Source organism: Gymnodraco acuticeps, unplaced genomic scaffold, assembly GCF_902827175.1.
Source record: "Gymnodraco acuticeps unplaced genomic scaffold, fGymAcu1.1, whole genome shotgun sequence".
Taxonomy (NCBI): domain Eukaryota; kingdom Metazoa; phylum Chordata; class Actinopteri; order Perciformes; family Bathydraconidae; genus Gymnodraco; species Gymnodraco acuticeps.
Genome location: NW_022991720.1, coordinates 392298 through 409421, shown reverse-complemented (window position 1 = coordinate 409421; position 17124 = coordinate 392298). Strand labels below are relative to the sequence as shown.

General features: G+C 40.3%; 2 protein-coding genes across 4 annotated transcripts in view; both read left to right on the top strand.

Annotated features, from left to right (window-relative positions):
- LOC117534740 (zinc finger protein 239-like) overlaps positions 1-17124 on the top strand; it is a 311675-nt gene that overhangs the window by 150325 nt on the left and 144226 nt on the right. The gene's annotated exons all lie outside the window — the stretch shown is intronic.
- On the top strand, positions 4024-16881 carry LOC117534742 (zinc finger protein 239-like). Of its 3 annotated transcripts, none has more exons than XM_034198997.1 (3): positions 4024-4116; positions 5157-5382; positions 15107-16881. In XM_034198997.1, exons 2-3 carry the CDS (start codon positions 5239-5241, stop codon positions 15803-15805), a joined length of 843 nt encoding a protein of 280 aa, XP_034054888.1. In that variant the 5' UTR covers positions 4024-4116; positions 5157-5238; the 3' UTR covers positions 15806-16881. The 3 variants fall into 3 exon arrangements, with proteins under 3 accessions (XP_034054888.1, XP_034054890.1, XP_034054889.1); XM_034198999.1 differs by lacking the exon at positions 4024-4116 and adding an exon at positions 4845-5091 and having other exon boundaries at positions 5252-5382; XM_034198998.1 differs by lacking the exon at positions 4024-4116 and adding an exon at positions 4845-5104 and having other exon boundaries at positions 5252-5382.

The window sequence follows — 17124 nt, the reverse complement described above, 5'->3', positions numbered from 1 at the left end:
ATAATGATTGATCATTAAAGTGTTCTCAAAGCTGGTAAAGGTGCAGCTAGTTTGAATGACTTTGTATACTGCAGGATAGCCAACCCAGTCTCGTAAAAAAACGTGTAATAACTACGTTGGTCCACAACGTAGGACGTAGTATTTCTACAAAAACGCCTCTGAAATTGTAAGATCCCTACGTTTTTTTTCACCATTCATTCCAATGGCTGGCGTCTATGTCACGTGATCTTCACATTTCTACGCAGAAAAAAAAAAACATGGCCGAACTTCGTTTTATTCTCGGTGTAAAATGCCTATTTTAAAGTTAGTTTGGTCATTAAAATGCCTTTTGATGTCATTTGATGCGAGAAATATGAGTTGTTATTTCAGATTATGTGTGCAGTGGAGGTACATGATCTTTAGTTTGCTAGTTATTACGAAGATTACTTCAGGAAATTGTGTCGATACAACATTGTCACCAAGGTGGTTGCTAGGGACGCTGGTATCGATATTATTTCTGTTATGTTGTGTAACTGTTTAATGGTGTTATCTTTATTGCTACCCGCTTCCCCGTCAATGTATAGTGTTGGTCCACAGCGCAAACGTATTTATGTAACGTATTTTAACGTATTTACGTATTTTGAAACTGCCACTCGATTCGATCGGCTCTAACGAGGATCTTGCGTAAGTATAAGTAAAGGCAGTATAGCTGGTTTACGCACAGCCCACTCTTCTTTTCTTTTTTTACAATATATATATATATTTTTTTTTATGGAAAGAATACCTTTACTGATAATTAAATGTTAAACAATGATTTTTACAGTCTGGTACCTGAAAAAGGTTAAATGGCACTGATGGAACCAAATGTACCCAAATGTGCCCAAAGCTTAGTCCGCTTGGACTTTTTTTGTGCTAAATCTCTCTAAAAAGGTAAATTCTCACTTGTTTTGTCTCAATCTTGATACAGGGTACTTATTATATGTTATACTTTGGATTCCTAAAGCTTTTAGGCTACTAACCCATCATTCAAGGGTGGTTTTCACTATAAGTAATGGGTTTTATTTGGGCGGAGACAAAAATGTACACTTTTTGACTATGTTCCATCTGGATTTACATATGTATTGATTCTGACACTTCTACATCCAACTCACAGATGTGACCTTGCTTTGATAAAATAAATTATTCATATAACCCTTTTAGAAGTTAAGTTATAGTCCTTTGTTTTGGGCATGTCATTTTCGAGCCTGAAACCTGAAAAACAGGCTTGGGGCTTAAGAGGTTAAAATAGCACAATGTTATTAAACCAAAATGTTACTCTAAAATAAATAATACAAAGCAAACTGAATACGTATTTATTTTGTTTCTCTTCTTACAGGTGGGGCTGAAAGACTCGACCCCCGCGGAGCTGGAGCATCATGGCTGCAGGTGTGACGTGTGTTACTCTCCTGCTCCAGTCACATGACTCCCAGTGGGTCCCCAGTACTCAGCTCTACAGAGCAGAGCAGCAGTGGTACAAACCAAGAACTATGGCAAGTCTGAGAATAATATCATTGTAATTCAAATGCTAAAAATACACACTCATCATGTCTCATACACACATCATCTCATCATTTCTATATCTTGCTTAAACCCACAGTGTGTAAAACCAGGCCCGGTAGGGAACATGGCTGGGATGTCCGCAATCCAAAGCAGAGAACAATGTAGAGAAAGTAAAGTGAGAGATTAGTAGTTATGTGAAAGTAAACTATGCACACAGAATAGTTTATGTGTTGATGTCTCTGAGAGCTGCTGGATCTGTCTGCCCTCAAAGTGCCAGGGATCTACAAGGACTTCACCGCTGCTTCTGCACCATAGGTATCCCTGTGAGGTGCCACTAGTGGACTCTGCTCTCTGTAAAGTTCAAGCTGGCAGTCCTTTGTCATATGAACATCACCATGACAGCTAGAAGTCACACCGCTGCCCACCACAATGCTCCACCACAGCCAGATCTACCACTGGCTGGCTACAGATTACAACCATCTGCATGCATTTGTTGTTGTTGTGAACATCAACAGCTGCCCTTAAGGGGATAGGTATTTTTGAAGTGGGGTAGTATGTGGTGTATATCCATAATCAGCGTACTACCTACAGTAGTCGTGTGGAGAAACATACAAGAGCACAGCAGAGCCATGTACTGCTGAGGACGTGGGCAAAAGCAACATTTATTTTATCCACCCAAAAAAGCTACATCAGTTTAAGTGTACATTATTTAATGCTAAAAATAGCGATGTTCAGGTGGGCCTTCATTTTTGGGTGGATAAAATAGGTTTTGCTGCTATGTTTTTAGAAAAATGTGATTATTTGTGCCCTATTACAGCTTTGTGCAATTACCAAGACACAAACTGGTACTTTTGGCACAATTATGAAACTCAAGTTGCCTTTCATCTATTGAACAGATATGCTAAATCATAAGCACATCGTCTGCTTTACACTAAGTTTGATATTCCAAAATACTCTTTTTGCAAATAACTACTCACTCTTATTTAGCCTACATTAGATACGTTATTCAAAACCAAAACCAAAACCAGCCTGTGTGTTGTTTGCAAAACACCGCCACTGAAATACCACACTCAATTATCAAGCCCCTAGAAATGGGAGGTTTGATATGGGCTTGTAATTGTTCATTACTGAAGCATCTAGATTGATGTTTTTTAAGAGCGGTTTAATGACTGCAGTTTTCAGGGCCATTGGAAAAACACCTAAGTGAAGAAACTGGTTTACTATACGAAGTAGATCTGAGGCCATGCAATGAAAAACATCTTTGTTGTTGCCTGTTGGAATAATATCAAGGAAGCAGGAACAGGATTTTAGATGTTGAATAATGTCCTCTAGGTTTTTATCATTAATCAGATTGAATTGTGTCATGGTGTTTGAATAGATTTTAGGTGGACACAGGGACAACACATCTGCTGTACCTGATACACCTGCACCCAGAATGCACATGTTAAAATTAGATCACTTAGAAACCTGAGCTTGAACACTTTGTTGTGCACAACAATGGAGGCCAATTTTGGAGAGAGAGTTAGAGGAAGTAATGCAATATACTGTATTTTGTCTTCAGTACCATACAGTAACTATGTTCATGTCATCTTCACTCTCTGTAAAGTCATTGTGTCTGATACTTATGAGCAGGAGCGTCGCCTGGACCTGGAAACATTCGGGGCTTAGCCCACAGTGGCGGCGCTACAGTCGCATTTTCTACTGCAAGGCTCCCCACACGCACATACACAATTGCGCCATCTGGTGTCACAAACGTGTGCCTGCATTAGCTTTGTTACGGCAATGGATTGTGGGAGATTCTCAAAGCACGTGAGGATCTCTTGAGGGTAAGGTGCCTGTATTATCTCGGCGGACAAAATGTATGTTTTTATTTTATAAGGACAATAACGTACTGTTGTATTTGTTTAGTTTAATGTTAATTGTTTAATGCTCACAGTCACAGCAACATGTTTTTAGTGTGATTGGCTATTTGTTTTATATGATTTATCAACGTGATCATCAATAGCTAATCTGAGCACCAGAACCCAGCTCACGAGTCCTTTGATGCTGTCCATTGAAATGCAGGTATGTGAGTTTTGTACACCAGTTTATTTATGTGTAATGTTTCACATTGCTCCACATGATGCCTCGACTACAAAGTCTTCCATGTTTCTACGCTTCTTCCTCTGTGTCACAGTTTCGGGAATATCAAGATCATTGCACAGGGCCTTGGTCTGGTCATAGACCTCATGTGCTTTCTCGTTACTTCGGTAACTTTTCAGTGTGTTCTCAACTGCTGTTTTGTAATCTACTGCCTGCACCAAGTCAAGTGTTTCTTTCTGCAGGTATTTGTGCAGGCCCTGAGTGGTTGAGAGCAGTGTCTGGAACATGACAGCATGTAGAAGGTACTGCATTTTCAAAGCTTGCTTTCCAGTCCCTTTGGTAGAGGGGCTGAAAGGCTCCCTAAAGTCTTGATCAAAGCAGGGAGGTTTTTGACATGCCCAGCGGACAAGTTGTTTGTCCCCTACCTCTAGCTGTTTCTGAAATGTTTGCAATCTCTGATGGTGGACAAGAGATGTGGAGAAGAAAGAGTAGAGACACTCCAGGAGATCAACGCAGGTATGTGAGTTTTGTACACCAGTTTGTATAAGTTTAATGTTTCACATTGCTTGTGAAAAATATACTACCACTATACGATCACTGATGTTTTGTTGTTGACTGGACACTTATTTTGTAAAAGAGATGGCATGAGAGGATCTCTTAAGCAATGCAGCTCACGTGTCCTTTTTATATGCCCTCCATTGAAATGCAGGAAAGTAATCAGCTCTGAGTGATCTGTTGCCGAGGGGAGTTACATAAGCAGAGATAGTGCTATTTTGGGGGGAACTCACCTCCTCTGGGGCCCCCCAGGAAGATTTTTTTTAAATGTTGAAGTTAAAAGCATAAATCTTGTGCACTTTGAGAGCAACATTAAGAGATATGGATACATCTCTCAACACCCATACGTCAAAAAGAATCAGAATCAGAAACAGGTTTATTATTTAAAAACACTTCATTTTCCAATTAAATCATAAACTATGTCAAATTATTAGAAGTTGTTAGTAATCAGATTAAACAGAAAAAGGGATGGAAGGAGGAAATCATTTTGTTGTTCATTGTTGTCTCCATTGTTGTTCTTGTCTGTTGTATCTCCTTCTTGTGTGTCCCTTTCTTCATCCTCTACTCTGTTTGGCTCATCTGTGATGAATGTGTAGGTAAACACAAACAAGTATGTAAGTCAATCAGTTTCCAGCTCTGTCAAATAAATGTAAATATTATGATATATATACACATAATACATATATACACATTATTATTATTATTATTATTATATATATATATATTCATATTAAGACCAAAACTCATGTACAACAAGTTCCTTACTTGATCTAATTACTCTTCAATCATTTAATGAATTAATGAGGATGTTGAAGAGCTGCTGATGTAACTAAATAATTCCCAATGTGGGATCAATAACATTTAACGTGTTAATACTTCATTGCTTGTTTGTTTGTTTGTTCACAGCATGTAAAGCAGCCTTGGGTCCCTTGAAAGGTGCTATAAAAATGTAATCTATTGTTATTATTATTATTATTGATAAGGTATTTTGCTCCCTCTAGCGGTCACTAAGTGTACTCCGCCACCTCACATTTTGCGACAGTACTAGTATCTTTACGGCAGTTCACCACAACATCAGACATCATGGCCTCCGCAGCTCCGGAGGATTTACCGGAGAACCGGGAGTGTTTAGCGACCTCAGGAGACACCGGGACACCGGGGGAAGACACACGGACACCGGGGGGAGAGACCAAGATGGCTGGATCCGGGAAAACAACCTTCGTTCAGGTGAGTTTGCAGCGGGACCTAACAAGAGCTATCGGGAGCTAATGGGAGCTAACCGGAGCTGATGCAAGGGGTAAAAACAGTATAAAAACAGTATTAAAAACGGTATGAAAACAGTATCAATACAGTATTAAAACAGTATAAAAGCCTGCATATAAAACGGTCTTCCAGCACAGGCTGTAAAACAAAGGTGATTAAATAAATACACACTAGCCTCATCCCAATACCCCTCCTCGACTCTTCTCTTCCCCTCCTCCGGGACTTGACCCGGAAATCGATCAAGACACGCCATTTTGAAGGACGTCCCAATCATGGATGTATAATAAGAACTGGATACAGTGTGGGAGGCGGGGACTCATTCATTTCTATAAGAGTTGCTCATGATGACAAAATGGCCCAACTTTTGAGAGAGCGAAATGTCACAGATTACCCGGGCTGCTTCTCAGGTCGACTATTTTCATTTCCTCGCTCCTCGGTCTCACCGGAAGTTGATTTGCCTGCGCCATCTTGAGTACCGTCCCATGGCTCTTATTTCTGCCGGAGGAGCGATAACCGAGGAACCACCAGACCATCCTCCGATGAAATCCTCAGATACTCACCCCGCCCCCTTACTGTGTATCGCTCACTGATTGGACGAGGCAGCGCATGCACTGATCTGATGCTTCTTGACATGAGAGCAGAGTGAAGAAAATACATGAACCTCACGGGAGTCACTCCTCAGTTTATACCGTGTTTTGTTTCAATTCATGTTTCATTTAGTTACAAATATGTGATATATCTGAACAACAAAGTGGTCAAAAATCATTTAATTCATTTTTTGGAAACATTTTCATGATTGCTTTTTTCGTTTTACATTTTCATTTATTGTCATTTCCATTCAGTCAGTCATTAAGTGCTATTGAAATGTTAATTTACTACATATCCAAACAAACACACAAAGTGTGCAATCCAATGAATGTTAATCCAACTGGGTTTTGATAGATAACATATCTCTTTTTCTTCTCTCAATTATTTTATTTCTATTGTGCACTCTAATTAATATTAATAAACTATTGTTCGTTTATAAATTGTAAGAATGGCGTTTATCTTTTTTGAGAATGAGTTCTTATTTTATTTTATTTATTGGGGTCTACAACAGATGATACAAATGTTTGTGTCAGTAAATGTGTACTAACAGAGGCGGGGGTGTTTGTGAAAATAACGGGAACAGAGCTGCTGTCAGACGATCAGCTGTGCAGCGTCATCACAAACGGACGTCGCTTCACGTGACGCTCCGGAGGAAAGGACGTCCCATTGCTCTTAAAACTAATTTCCCTGCGTCTCGTGGTTTCCTTGCTTCCCTGGTGGGAGGGACTAAACGCAGGGAAACGACGCAAGTGAGGGAAGCAAGGATTTCATTTAATCGACCTGAGAAGCAGCCCCGGCAAGTACCCGTATGTGCGCTCATAGAGCATGCGCAACTTTAACCACGCCGCCCAAAAGGCTCGTTCACATTAAGCACGTGAATTTGTGTACATGTAACAGCACCGCGCGTTCATGACAGCATGGTACTGGATTTATATTAACGAGGCGGCAGTTAGCGGCTAGCTAGTAAATTATGCTAAGTTACACATCAATCGTTATGTACTTGTATATTACGCTGACATCAGGATCTAGTGATATCCAAGCAACAGAGCTTCATGTAGCATGATACTTGTGTGGGTTGTACATGAAACCACTTGGTAATATATAAAAATGTATATGTTGAAGCCTGTTATGATCAATTGTGAGTTAAAACTTTATCTAAAAAGTAAAGCTGATGATGCTGTGGTGGAGTTAAAATAACAATAGCCTATTTCTTTTTGAAATGTGATGGAGTAAAAGGATAGTAACTGTGATTATTCATGTTAAGTAGCCCACAAGTAACTAAAACAATTGCAAGTGCAATAAGAAGCTACAGGAACGTTAATCTACGTCGGTAATATTAACTTTATTTAATACAACATTTACGGTACAAGATTTACATCATACAGCCCATGTAGTATAATATTTTACAAATGATGAATTACGGCAAACATGTGCAATATATCCATTATTACAGCTCCGTGGGCAGTAAGGCGATATGGTCCGTTCTTATTGTGCATCCATGGGTAAAGAGAAACTTATGTAGTACTGAACACGTAACATGAACGTGCCGGCGGCGCGGTCCCATGGGTTAGATGCACGTTCATAATGCAGAGGGAAATAACTCTCAGAATAACGTTATTAGCACATTTTTACAACTTGAGGAATGAATGTTTTTAATAAGGGCTATACAAGTGTTCATACTGGGTAGTTTATTTAGTTTAAAAAAAATTATCCAACGAGTTACAGACCACTCTTTCCCAATGTAAGTCAATGGGAAAAAGTGTTTCCCGGCCCAGCAACCTAACGGAAGTGTAGTACCGCCGTTTGACCAGCACGAATATTCTCATCAGACTCCGGCGCACTTCCTGGGGGCTTGGTCCCAATAGCTGAAATGCACACGGAGGAGTCGAGGAGGGGTGAGGGAGGAGGGAAGCGGGAGGAGACCATGGATGTATAATAAGAACTGGATACAGCGTGGGAGGCGGGGCCTCATTCATTCCTATGAGAGTTGCTCAATGGCGCATGATGACAAAATGGCCCAACTTTTGAGAGAGCGAAACGTCACAGATTACCCGGCATGCCTGAGAAGTACCCGTATGTGCACTCATAGAGCATGCGCAACTTTAACCACGCCGCCCAAAAGGCTCGTTCACATTAAGCACGTGAATTTGCGTACACGTAACAGCACCGCACGTTCATGACAGCATGGTACTGGATTTATATTAACGAGGCGGCAGTTAGCGGCTAGCTAGTAAATTATGCTAAGTTACACATCAATCGTTATGTACTTTTATATTACGCTGACATCAGGATCTAGTGATATCCAAGCAACAGAGCTTAATTTAGCATGATGCTTGTGTGGGTTGTACATGAAACCACTTGGTAATATATAAAAATTAGGGCCGGGACTCTATTAAAAAAATTAATCTAATTAATTAGAGGCTTTGTAATTAATTAATCGAAATTAATCGCATTTTTAATCACATATAAATATTTGACCTAAGAACAGTGAGAAGCAATTTTTTTCACATGGATTTTAGTATACCATTCACACCGCAGTACTTTTCCCACAAAGGTTCATGAGAACTCTTTGAACCTGGTCCGTGAGGGTGGATTAGGCAAATGAAGCCGCTGACGTCACTTCTTCTTCTTCTGCTTTGGGTTTACTGGCAGGCCGCAAACCACTTCACGGCGTATACTGCCGCTCAAAGTCCCCGGCCGGAAGTCCCCGGAGTTGGAGTACGAATCGGCTGTGCGTCAGGGGAGTCTAAAAAAAAACACACACGAATGCACAGCGATCCATGCACAGAAAGCGGTTTGTGTTTGCAGGTTCAGAGGATTTAAACGGAAAACAAATATGTGAGGATCAAAAATACATATGTCAAACTTTTTTTCTGTATTTGGATTTTATTTACATGTATATGAAACGAAACACATTTGTGTGTGCATTGAAAAACACAAGTGTGGATCCGGAAATAGAAGTGTGAATCCTTTTGCGGATCGTGAAATACAAGTGTGAATCCTTCTGTGTGCATGTGTGTATTATGAGACTGTTCTGAGCCCATAAAAACCACCCTTGAACAGTGTTGGGACTACAACGCATTACTTTTTAAATTCAGTAACTCAGTTACCGTTACTACATGGTGCGTTACTCCGTTACTGCGTTACTACTATCATGGCGCCGGCGGAGCTCAAGTCTAGTTTCTAGTTTCTAGAAAATAAAGTTTCTGTTAAATGTAAGTTGTGTCCTGGCGGGTCAAAGATCCTATCTACTGCCCAAAACAGCAATTAAAATCTCTTAAAACATCTGCAAAAACAACATGCTGGGACGAAGCTAGTAACTAAGACCGGCACAGACCCAGACTCATCCAACGCCACTCCACCTCCACCTAAGCAACAGCGGCTGGATTTTAACCGAGGGACTGCTAGCCAGGGAAAAGTGGATAAAGCCATTGCACGGTATGTTGTAGAACACATGCAGGTAATTGCTACAGTGGAGTCACCCGCTTTCAGGGAGCTAGTTAGCATGATAGCATGTCCGGGCGGCACACGGCATATGGGACGGAAAACTTTTTCCAACTACCTGGAGAAAGAATATACAAAAATGGAAAGCCAGCTAATATCGATGCAATCCAGATTGCATATAATGCATGTCAAGTTGATCAACAGATTGTATTATTCTCCAATGCAATAACAGTACTGAAATGAAGGCTATAAGGGCATTAATGGGAGACATTTTTTTAAGTAACTAAAACGTTACTTTTCACAGTAACGCAGTACTTTTTGGTGTAAGTAACTAGTAAAGTAACTGAGTTACTTTTGAAATGAAGTAACTAGTAATGGTAACTAGTTACTGGTTTTCAGTAACTAGCACAACACTGCCCTTAAATGATTGGATAGTAGACAAAAAGCTTTAGGAATCCAAACTATAACATACAATAAGTACCCTGTATCAAGATTGATGAAAAAAAGGGACATTTGACCCTTTTAGAGATGTTTATAAAAAAACCCACCTCTGGGGTCATTTGGGTGTATTTGCTATATCTCTGGAACCCATTGGTCGATTTTGATGATTGACACCTCTTTTTAACCATTAGAGCCAATAGAATCGAGAGGGGATTCCTAAATCCATCTAAACATTACCATTCAGTGTTTCCCCTAGGTTTACTGCTTTTGGGGGGGGAGTGCTGCCTCAGCATGGGGGGGGGGGCATTGGGATATATATTTTTTAAATCCTCTGGAGCAGAGAGAGGAGCTGTGGATTATTGTTATTGATTATAGCATCAGTGTTTCTCAGGGTCAAAAACACCAAACTCACAACTTAAAATGAAAGCGTTTAGTTTATTTAATAAAAGAGCACATGTTGAATGTGAAAAGTGACACTAGATATAGATTAGTTGCAATTTGGTGCTCTATATATATATTTAAAAAAATGTCGAACACTTTGAATTTCAGGGGGGGCGCGGGGCTCCGTTGGCACGGTGCAGCGCCCCTCCAAGACAATTGTTGGGGAAACACTGCCATTGGTGAATGAGTGATGTGCAGCCAGCCAAAACCAGAAGCTGGGTTACGCTCTCATACACTCTATATGAAAACTCTGTTTATTGACATGAATATGATGATGGATTATCAGTAATAATTTCAAAGTGACACAGAGACATTGGATTAACCTTCAGCAGCGTTTATATGCGTTGTAATGCCATTGAACACAACTTTTGATCAGAAAACAGCAAAGGTAAGACGTTTTGGCCACGTAAAGTGAAGTTGTGTGTTGTCTTTGCTTGCCTTTGCTGCCGTGAGTTCTGGTCGCACAGTGATGATTCTTATACTTGGAATCTGTGGAATCTCAGCTTTCATACGATATCTAGATTGTGCAGATCTGATTAAGTATACAATATTTATACCGTGAGTTATGTGCTAAGTGCGTTAGCGCTCTTTCGCTTAGTGCTAATTCAGAGACTCTGTGTTAGAGTTGTGTTTTGTTTCGTTAAAAATGTTTCATATCGTCAGTTAGCTGAGTTTCTTCTCGTTTAGTGGGTATGACACATTCATAGTTTAAATGTTATGATGCCCTCAGACGCTGTTGCGGCCCAGGCTTAACAGGTTAATGGTTATTTTTTGGTGTGTGTTTACATAATTAAAAAAACTATTTCAATGTGATTACACATTTTCTCCGCATCGATAAGTCTTAGAACGACTACAAACATGCACAAACTATATATATGCAAAATGTACACTGGAGAAAAGTGTTGCTTGCTTATTGTGTGGGAAGCATGAAATAGAAAGGGGTGTCTACCAAGGGGGATTCAAGCCATAATGACAACTCACAAACTAACTATGGAGTAATTATGGATGCTTAATTTACTTGATTCACATTAGAGAATAAAGGAAGGCAAGCGGCAATACTTATTTAACTAGCTTACCCATTCTCCCAACATTGAATATAACAGTACATTATTTCTCCTACCCGAGCACGTCGTCCACAAAGGCAGCGACAGAACATCCTCCTCCTCCGAGCAGACAGACGCTGCCGATACTCCCGCTCTATGTTTTCCTTATTTTCAACAAATGTATGGATACAAGATAACAACACAAACGTGTCCATCTTCGCAAATCAGTTTTGAGTCTTCAAACAAATCGTGCTCAATTTAAGGCGGGGCCTTGCATATGCCTCACACCTGCTAGCCTGTTCCATTCTTCATTCTCCGATGCTAGGAAGGATTCTTGCCTAGCCTCTGAAGGACCTGACTCGGAAGGACATGTCCTACCAAGGAAGCGTCCTCGACATTGAGAAACACCCAGTGTGTTTGTACCGGGGACAGGAGACCCCCCCCCCCTCGATAAGAAACTGTAAGAAATTATCAGGGAATCCCTCCGGAGTGGAGGCATGACGACTGGATCTAAATTATTTTAATTTATTTGGTGGTTTGTGTTCCAGCTGTCGATCAGCTGTGAGCAGCATCTCCACTGCAGCCTCTGCAGCAACTCTATCCACCAGTTAAATGAAATAAAACAAATGTGTTGTGTTATATCAGCTGTACAATTTACCAAATATATGGTGTTCTTAGTTTCCATAACTCCATGAGCGACTTATCAAGTCTTGGCGAGCGGCTTAAAACATGATTAAACATGATAGTATATAAAAGCATGCTCATATCTATACAACTTATAGAAAAGCAAAACGGCGTCAGTTTGGACATAATTCTGTCCTTCTGCTTACTGCATCATTTATGAGAATACATTTCATAACATTAACACAACATATTCAAGGTGGTTTTCAATAACATCCGTATTTATTTATTTCTCCAAGTTATGTTTTTGTGTGCACTGAGGAGTCTCAAACAGGCGTTTGTTTAATCATTTTAAGATTGGCTTTTATACATTTTTGCAAATGAATTATACATGTATGATAAATGAGAGTAACATTTTATTTATGGTATTATTTTTCACATATTTCTCTCCATTCTTCCTTCTGCCAACGGTGTCACAGTTTCTCATCTCTCCCGTTGTTGTGCGTACGCTTGGGTCAGAGTGTTCTTGGAAGACCGCACATCCTCCCGTCAAGTTTGTTATTTATAAATCGCAAAGATTGCTTAGAAACTGGCGTACGCCATCTTTTGAGCGTACGGTAGTTTATAAATGAGGCCCCGGGGCACTAACACACACACATCATGCGCCTTGGTGACCAGTAGTGTTTTCACGATACCAACATATTGGTTTCGATACCGATACCAAGTCAAGAGTTGTGATACTTTTCTTTAAAAAAGGGAAACCGTCTTAAATGTAATTATTGTGCTTTATTTCGCACCAGAAATATTTTTCAAGTCATAACACAAACTTTTAAACAATGAGAACAATACATTAAAATTCTATGATGGTGAATTAGATAATTAGTGTGTGAGATACCATCATCAGTAGTGTTCAGAGCAGGCTAATCCTGGGTTTGAGCTTCATCATCCTGAAGTACCGTTAGTACCTCTTATTTTGCGTTCACACCAAAAAGAGTACTTAGTCCCGGGAACTTTTACCCCCATGTTTAGTCCCTGCTAGAGAGGTGGTACTGTCCTGGGGAGAAAAAAGTATCAATTTCCGATTGACTGGGCGAATTGCAAACCACGCCCCATAAAACTCCGACATTTTATTTGCTGGCATTAGCATTATTAGCATTAGCCGCGCGCACCAACAGAGAGAGAATAATTTATGGCAACACAAAAAAAATCATGGGAGCGGTGGAGTGAGGAGGAGGTTCTGGCGATTTACTTGGAAGGCTTCTACTGAAGCCAGTCCCCAACTCCGGGGACTTCGGGTGGCAGTATACGCTGTGAAGTGGTTTGCGGCCTGCCAGTAAACCCAAAGCAGAAGAAGAAGGGACGTCAGTGGCTCATTTGCGTAATCTTCCCTCAGGGAACTTATTCCAGTGTGAACGTGATCTGTACTTCGTGCCATGGGGGGTACTAAGTGCCAGGCACTAAGTGCCGGCACTAAGTACATCAAAGTACTTGGTGTGAAAGCGGCTATTGGTAAGTTAGCTAAACAGATAGCCATATTAGACAGTTATCATTGCCATTAATTGCCTCGTCAAACTACGATGGTGAAAACGTTAGTTTGTCACAAAATAAATCACACTCGTTTGACTTAGATTTGAGGGCATGGGCTTGGGCATGATGTAATTATGATATCTATCACATTCGCTAACTTATCTGTCTTAAAATTCTTTAAACAGCTCTGGATGCCGGTCAGCGAGGTGCTTGGTCAAGTTTGATGTGTTGGCTCCCTTGGATTGCAGGGATCTAAAACATTACTTACAGACGGGCATCGTGGTGTCCGTAGGCTTGCTCTCGTCATCAGAGATGTACAAAATATTTCCAAATTTAGCTTCTTGCGTCTTTTTTGTCAACAAGCTGAGGCGCAGCGGCAGCAGCACTCCCACTTGCAGCCATGCTTCTCGTTTTCTCACATGCTTTGGCAGCTAGCGTGTGCATGAGAGAGGGTAGGCACTTTGAGCGTGCATGAGAGGGGAGGGACTGCAGGCACGGCTGCAGGGAGGGGAATCAGAGCGCTGAACACACACAGGAAATACGGCTGTTATTAAAACAATGTCATTCTTAAAGTACCGATACTAATGAAACGGAGGAATTGTAAAGTTTTTAACCGCAGTGTATCACGGTACCTTTGTAGTATCGGTACACTATGCAACACTAGTGACCGGACATCTCCGTCATAAAACTAATAATAGGGGGAATAATTGGGCAGTTCAATGTGTGTGTAGAGGTGCGTGTGGTTAAAACGTTGCAGTCGCTCTTTATCTGTTCTAATGAAGGTAAACACAGTGAAGTAAACAGTAAAAGGCAAAGCTCTTTGCGGCTGGTGCCGCTCTTCTCAGATTCTGTTGAGTTACACGTTACTGCCTCCTGGTGCTGCAGAGATTTCATGAAGTGAAGGAGGTTTTCCTTCTATAAAACAGCTGTGGGCAGCAGATACTGTGAGAGTCAGGGACATTAATTCATAGATCAAGGCAGACGGGTTCACAGACTCTCCTGTTTTGCCGATCCGTTACTTAAACAAATAGCTCTACACCCTGGCCGAAATGTACCTAAAATGAATTCTGAGTTAGAAATATATCTCAAATAATGTATGCACTGCTATTTCCCCACATAAACATAACAGTCTGCAATGAAACGGTTGTCTCCTGTGCGCTCCACTTCCTACTTGGCACACCGGTAACTTTCTCATGCGAACGAGATTTTTCATTGCCCTTTAGGGGCTTCGTAAAATACAAATAGAAACATTTTATTTAAAAAAGTAAAGTCCTTTCGAGTAATCTGTCTTAAGCGTAAGTCTCAAGTCATGAATACCAAGTCAAAGTCAAGTAGAGTCTTTTATCAATGTTAGTCAAGCAAGTCTCAAGTAAAAAAATGTGACTCGAATCCCCCACCTCTGGTTTATAATGTGGTTAGAATGTTGCTGTATCGAATATAATACAAATATAATAAACACAAAAAGTTAGTAAAAGTAGTATTTTATTAACTCAAGGTTTATATTAAGTGAGTTTTAACGTATTTAAATATGTATTTATGCTTTTTAGATTAACTTTCTCTCTTTCTCTGTCCGTCTTTTCTAGAAACCAAAAGGAAGAGAGAGACGTCACAGCTGTCAGCAATGTCACAAATCCTTTACAACATCTGGAACTTTAAAGAGCCACTTGCATATTCATACTGGAGAAAAACCGTACAGCTGTGAAGAGTGTGGGAAAACATTCACTCAATCAGGTGCTCTCCAAACACATCAACGTATTCACACTGGAGAAAAACCGTACAGCTGTGAAGAGTGTGGGAACATGTTCACTACATCAGGTGCTCTCAAAACACATCAACATATTCATACTGGAGAGAAACCGTACTGCTGTAAAGAGTGTGGGAACATGTTCACTACATCAGGTGCTCTCAAAACACATCAACGTATTCACACTGGAGAAAAACCGTACAGCTGTGAAGAGTGTGGGAAAACATTCACTACATCAAGTAATCTCAAAAAACATCAACGTATTCACACTGGAGAAAAACCGTACATCTGCGAAAAGTGTGGGAAAACATTCATTAGATCAGAAGCTCTAAAAATACATCATCGTATTCACACTGGAGAAAAACCGTACTGGTGTGAAGATTGTGGGAAAATGTTCAAAACATCAGGTGAACTCAAAATCCATTATCGTTTTCACACAGGAGAGAAACCGTACTGGTGTGAAGAGTGTGGAAATACGTTCACTACATCGAGTGCTCTCAAATCACATCTTCGTGTTCACCCAAGAGAAAAACCATAGTGGTTTTAAGCCGAATAGGTTCCAGGATAAGAGATCAACTCAGCGAAAGCACCACGCCTGCTGACCAATCAGAGCTCAGTGTGCGGAGGAAATACAGTTTAAACTGCCATTGCAGGAAAGACGGCCGGCAAAAATCACAGACTGTGAACGTGAAAATTAATAGAATATCACCTCCATCTTCAGAGCAATCTGACTATTATAACATTAGCTTTAAGAAATCTTACTTAAATATCTGCCACAACATATGTAACCGGATCAAAGTAACATTACGTACAGTCCGCGGCACTGTGAGTGCAGACATCGATGTGTCCCATTATCATTCATATCACATCATAATGTATCATATATTTACTTATCTGTGACAGCTATTGAGCCGTATCTGACACTTACATTGTCACATACTGTAGGCAGAAGTATTATTATTTAAAGCAACACATTAAAGGTGGGGTAGGTAATTTTGGAGAAACCAGCTCGAGTGCGCTAGAATTTGAATACATTGATAAAATAAAACCCACGTCATTATTTGTTCAAGACAGCTTTATTTGAAGTCATACATAACAATACTGTGCCAAAGTAACCTGCTTACCCTCTCGTTCAAGGTTGTGAAATCCAAACAGAGCAACAGAAAACTGCAGCCTTAAGTAGAGGCTCAATCAGTGGAAACACCTGTGCTCAATTGGAGCATACCATGTAGTGCATGGGCACGGGTGACAATTTTCTTCCAAGTGTAAAAGTGTTATTGTTTAAGGCTTCTGTGGTCAGAAATGTAGAACATGTTGACCTATTTGATTTATTGTGTTTAATTAGTTTGAACTACATTTTGAATATGTTTGTAGATAAGAATAACAGTAATTAAGGGTATAAATAGTTGATTGTCCTATGGGGAGGGGCTTAACATATATAAACCTCTGGCCACAAGTGTTTTGAGGTTAGTCTGACTGTGGCTGTAGAGCAGAGAGGTACCAGTTATATTTCTTCGACCTGTACATATATATTGAGGTTTGTTTTCTTTCTGTAGATGCTTGTTATTTTGTGTTCTTTCAGCATTTGGCTGTTAATAAAAGCACCTAAGGATACATTTTTTGTGACTCTAGCCATCTTATTTAATTCCTAGTTTGTTCATCGACCCTTTTTGTAACACATGCCTCCAGCCTCTGGATTGAGTGTGTCGATTGTGGAGATGATCGGCGAACCTTTGATTTTTAGACCTTTGCAAACTCATCATCACTGACTGAAAAACAGGTCAAAAATAAAAACAGGTCACGATAAAGTTGCTCTGATTTGCATGAGAGTTGGTATACTGAGAACAGTGGCCTCAC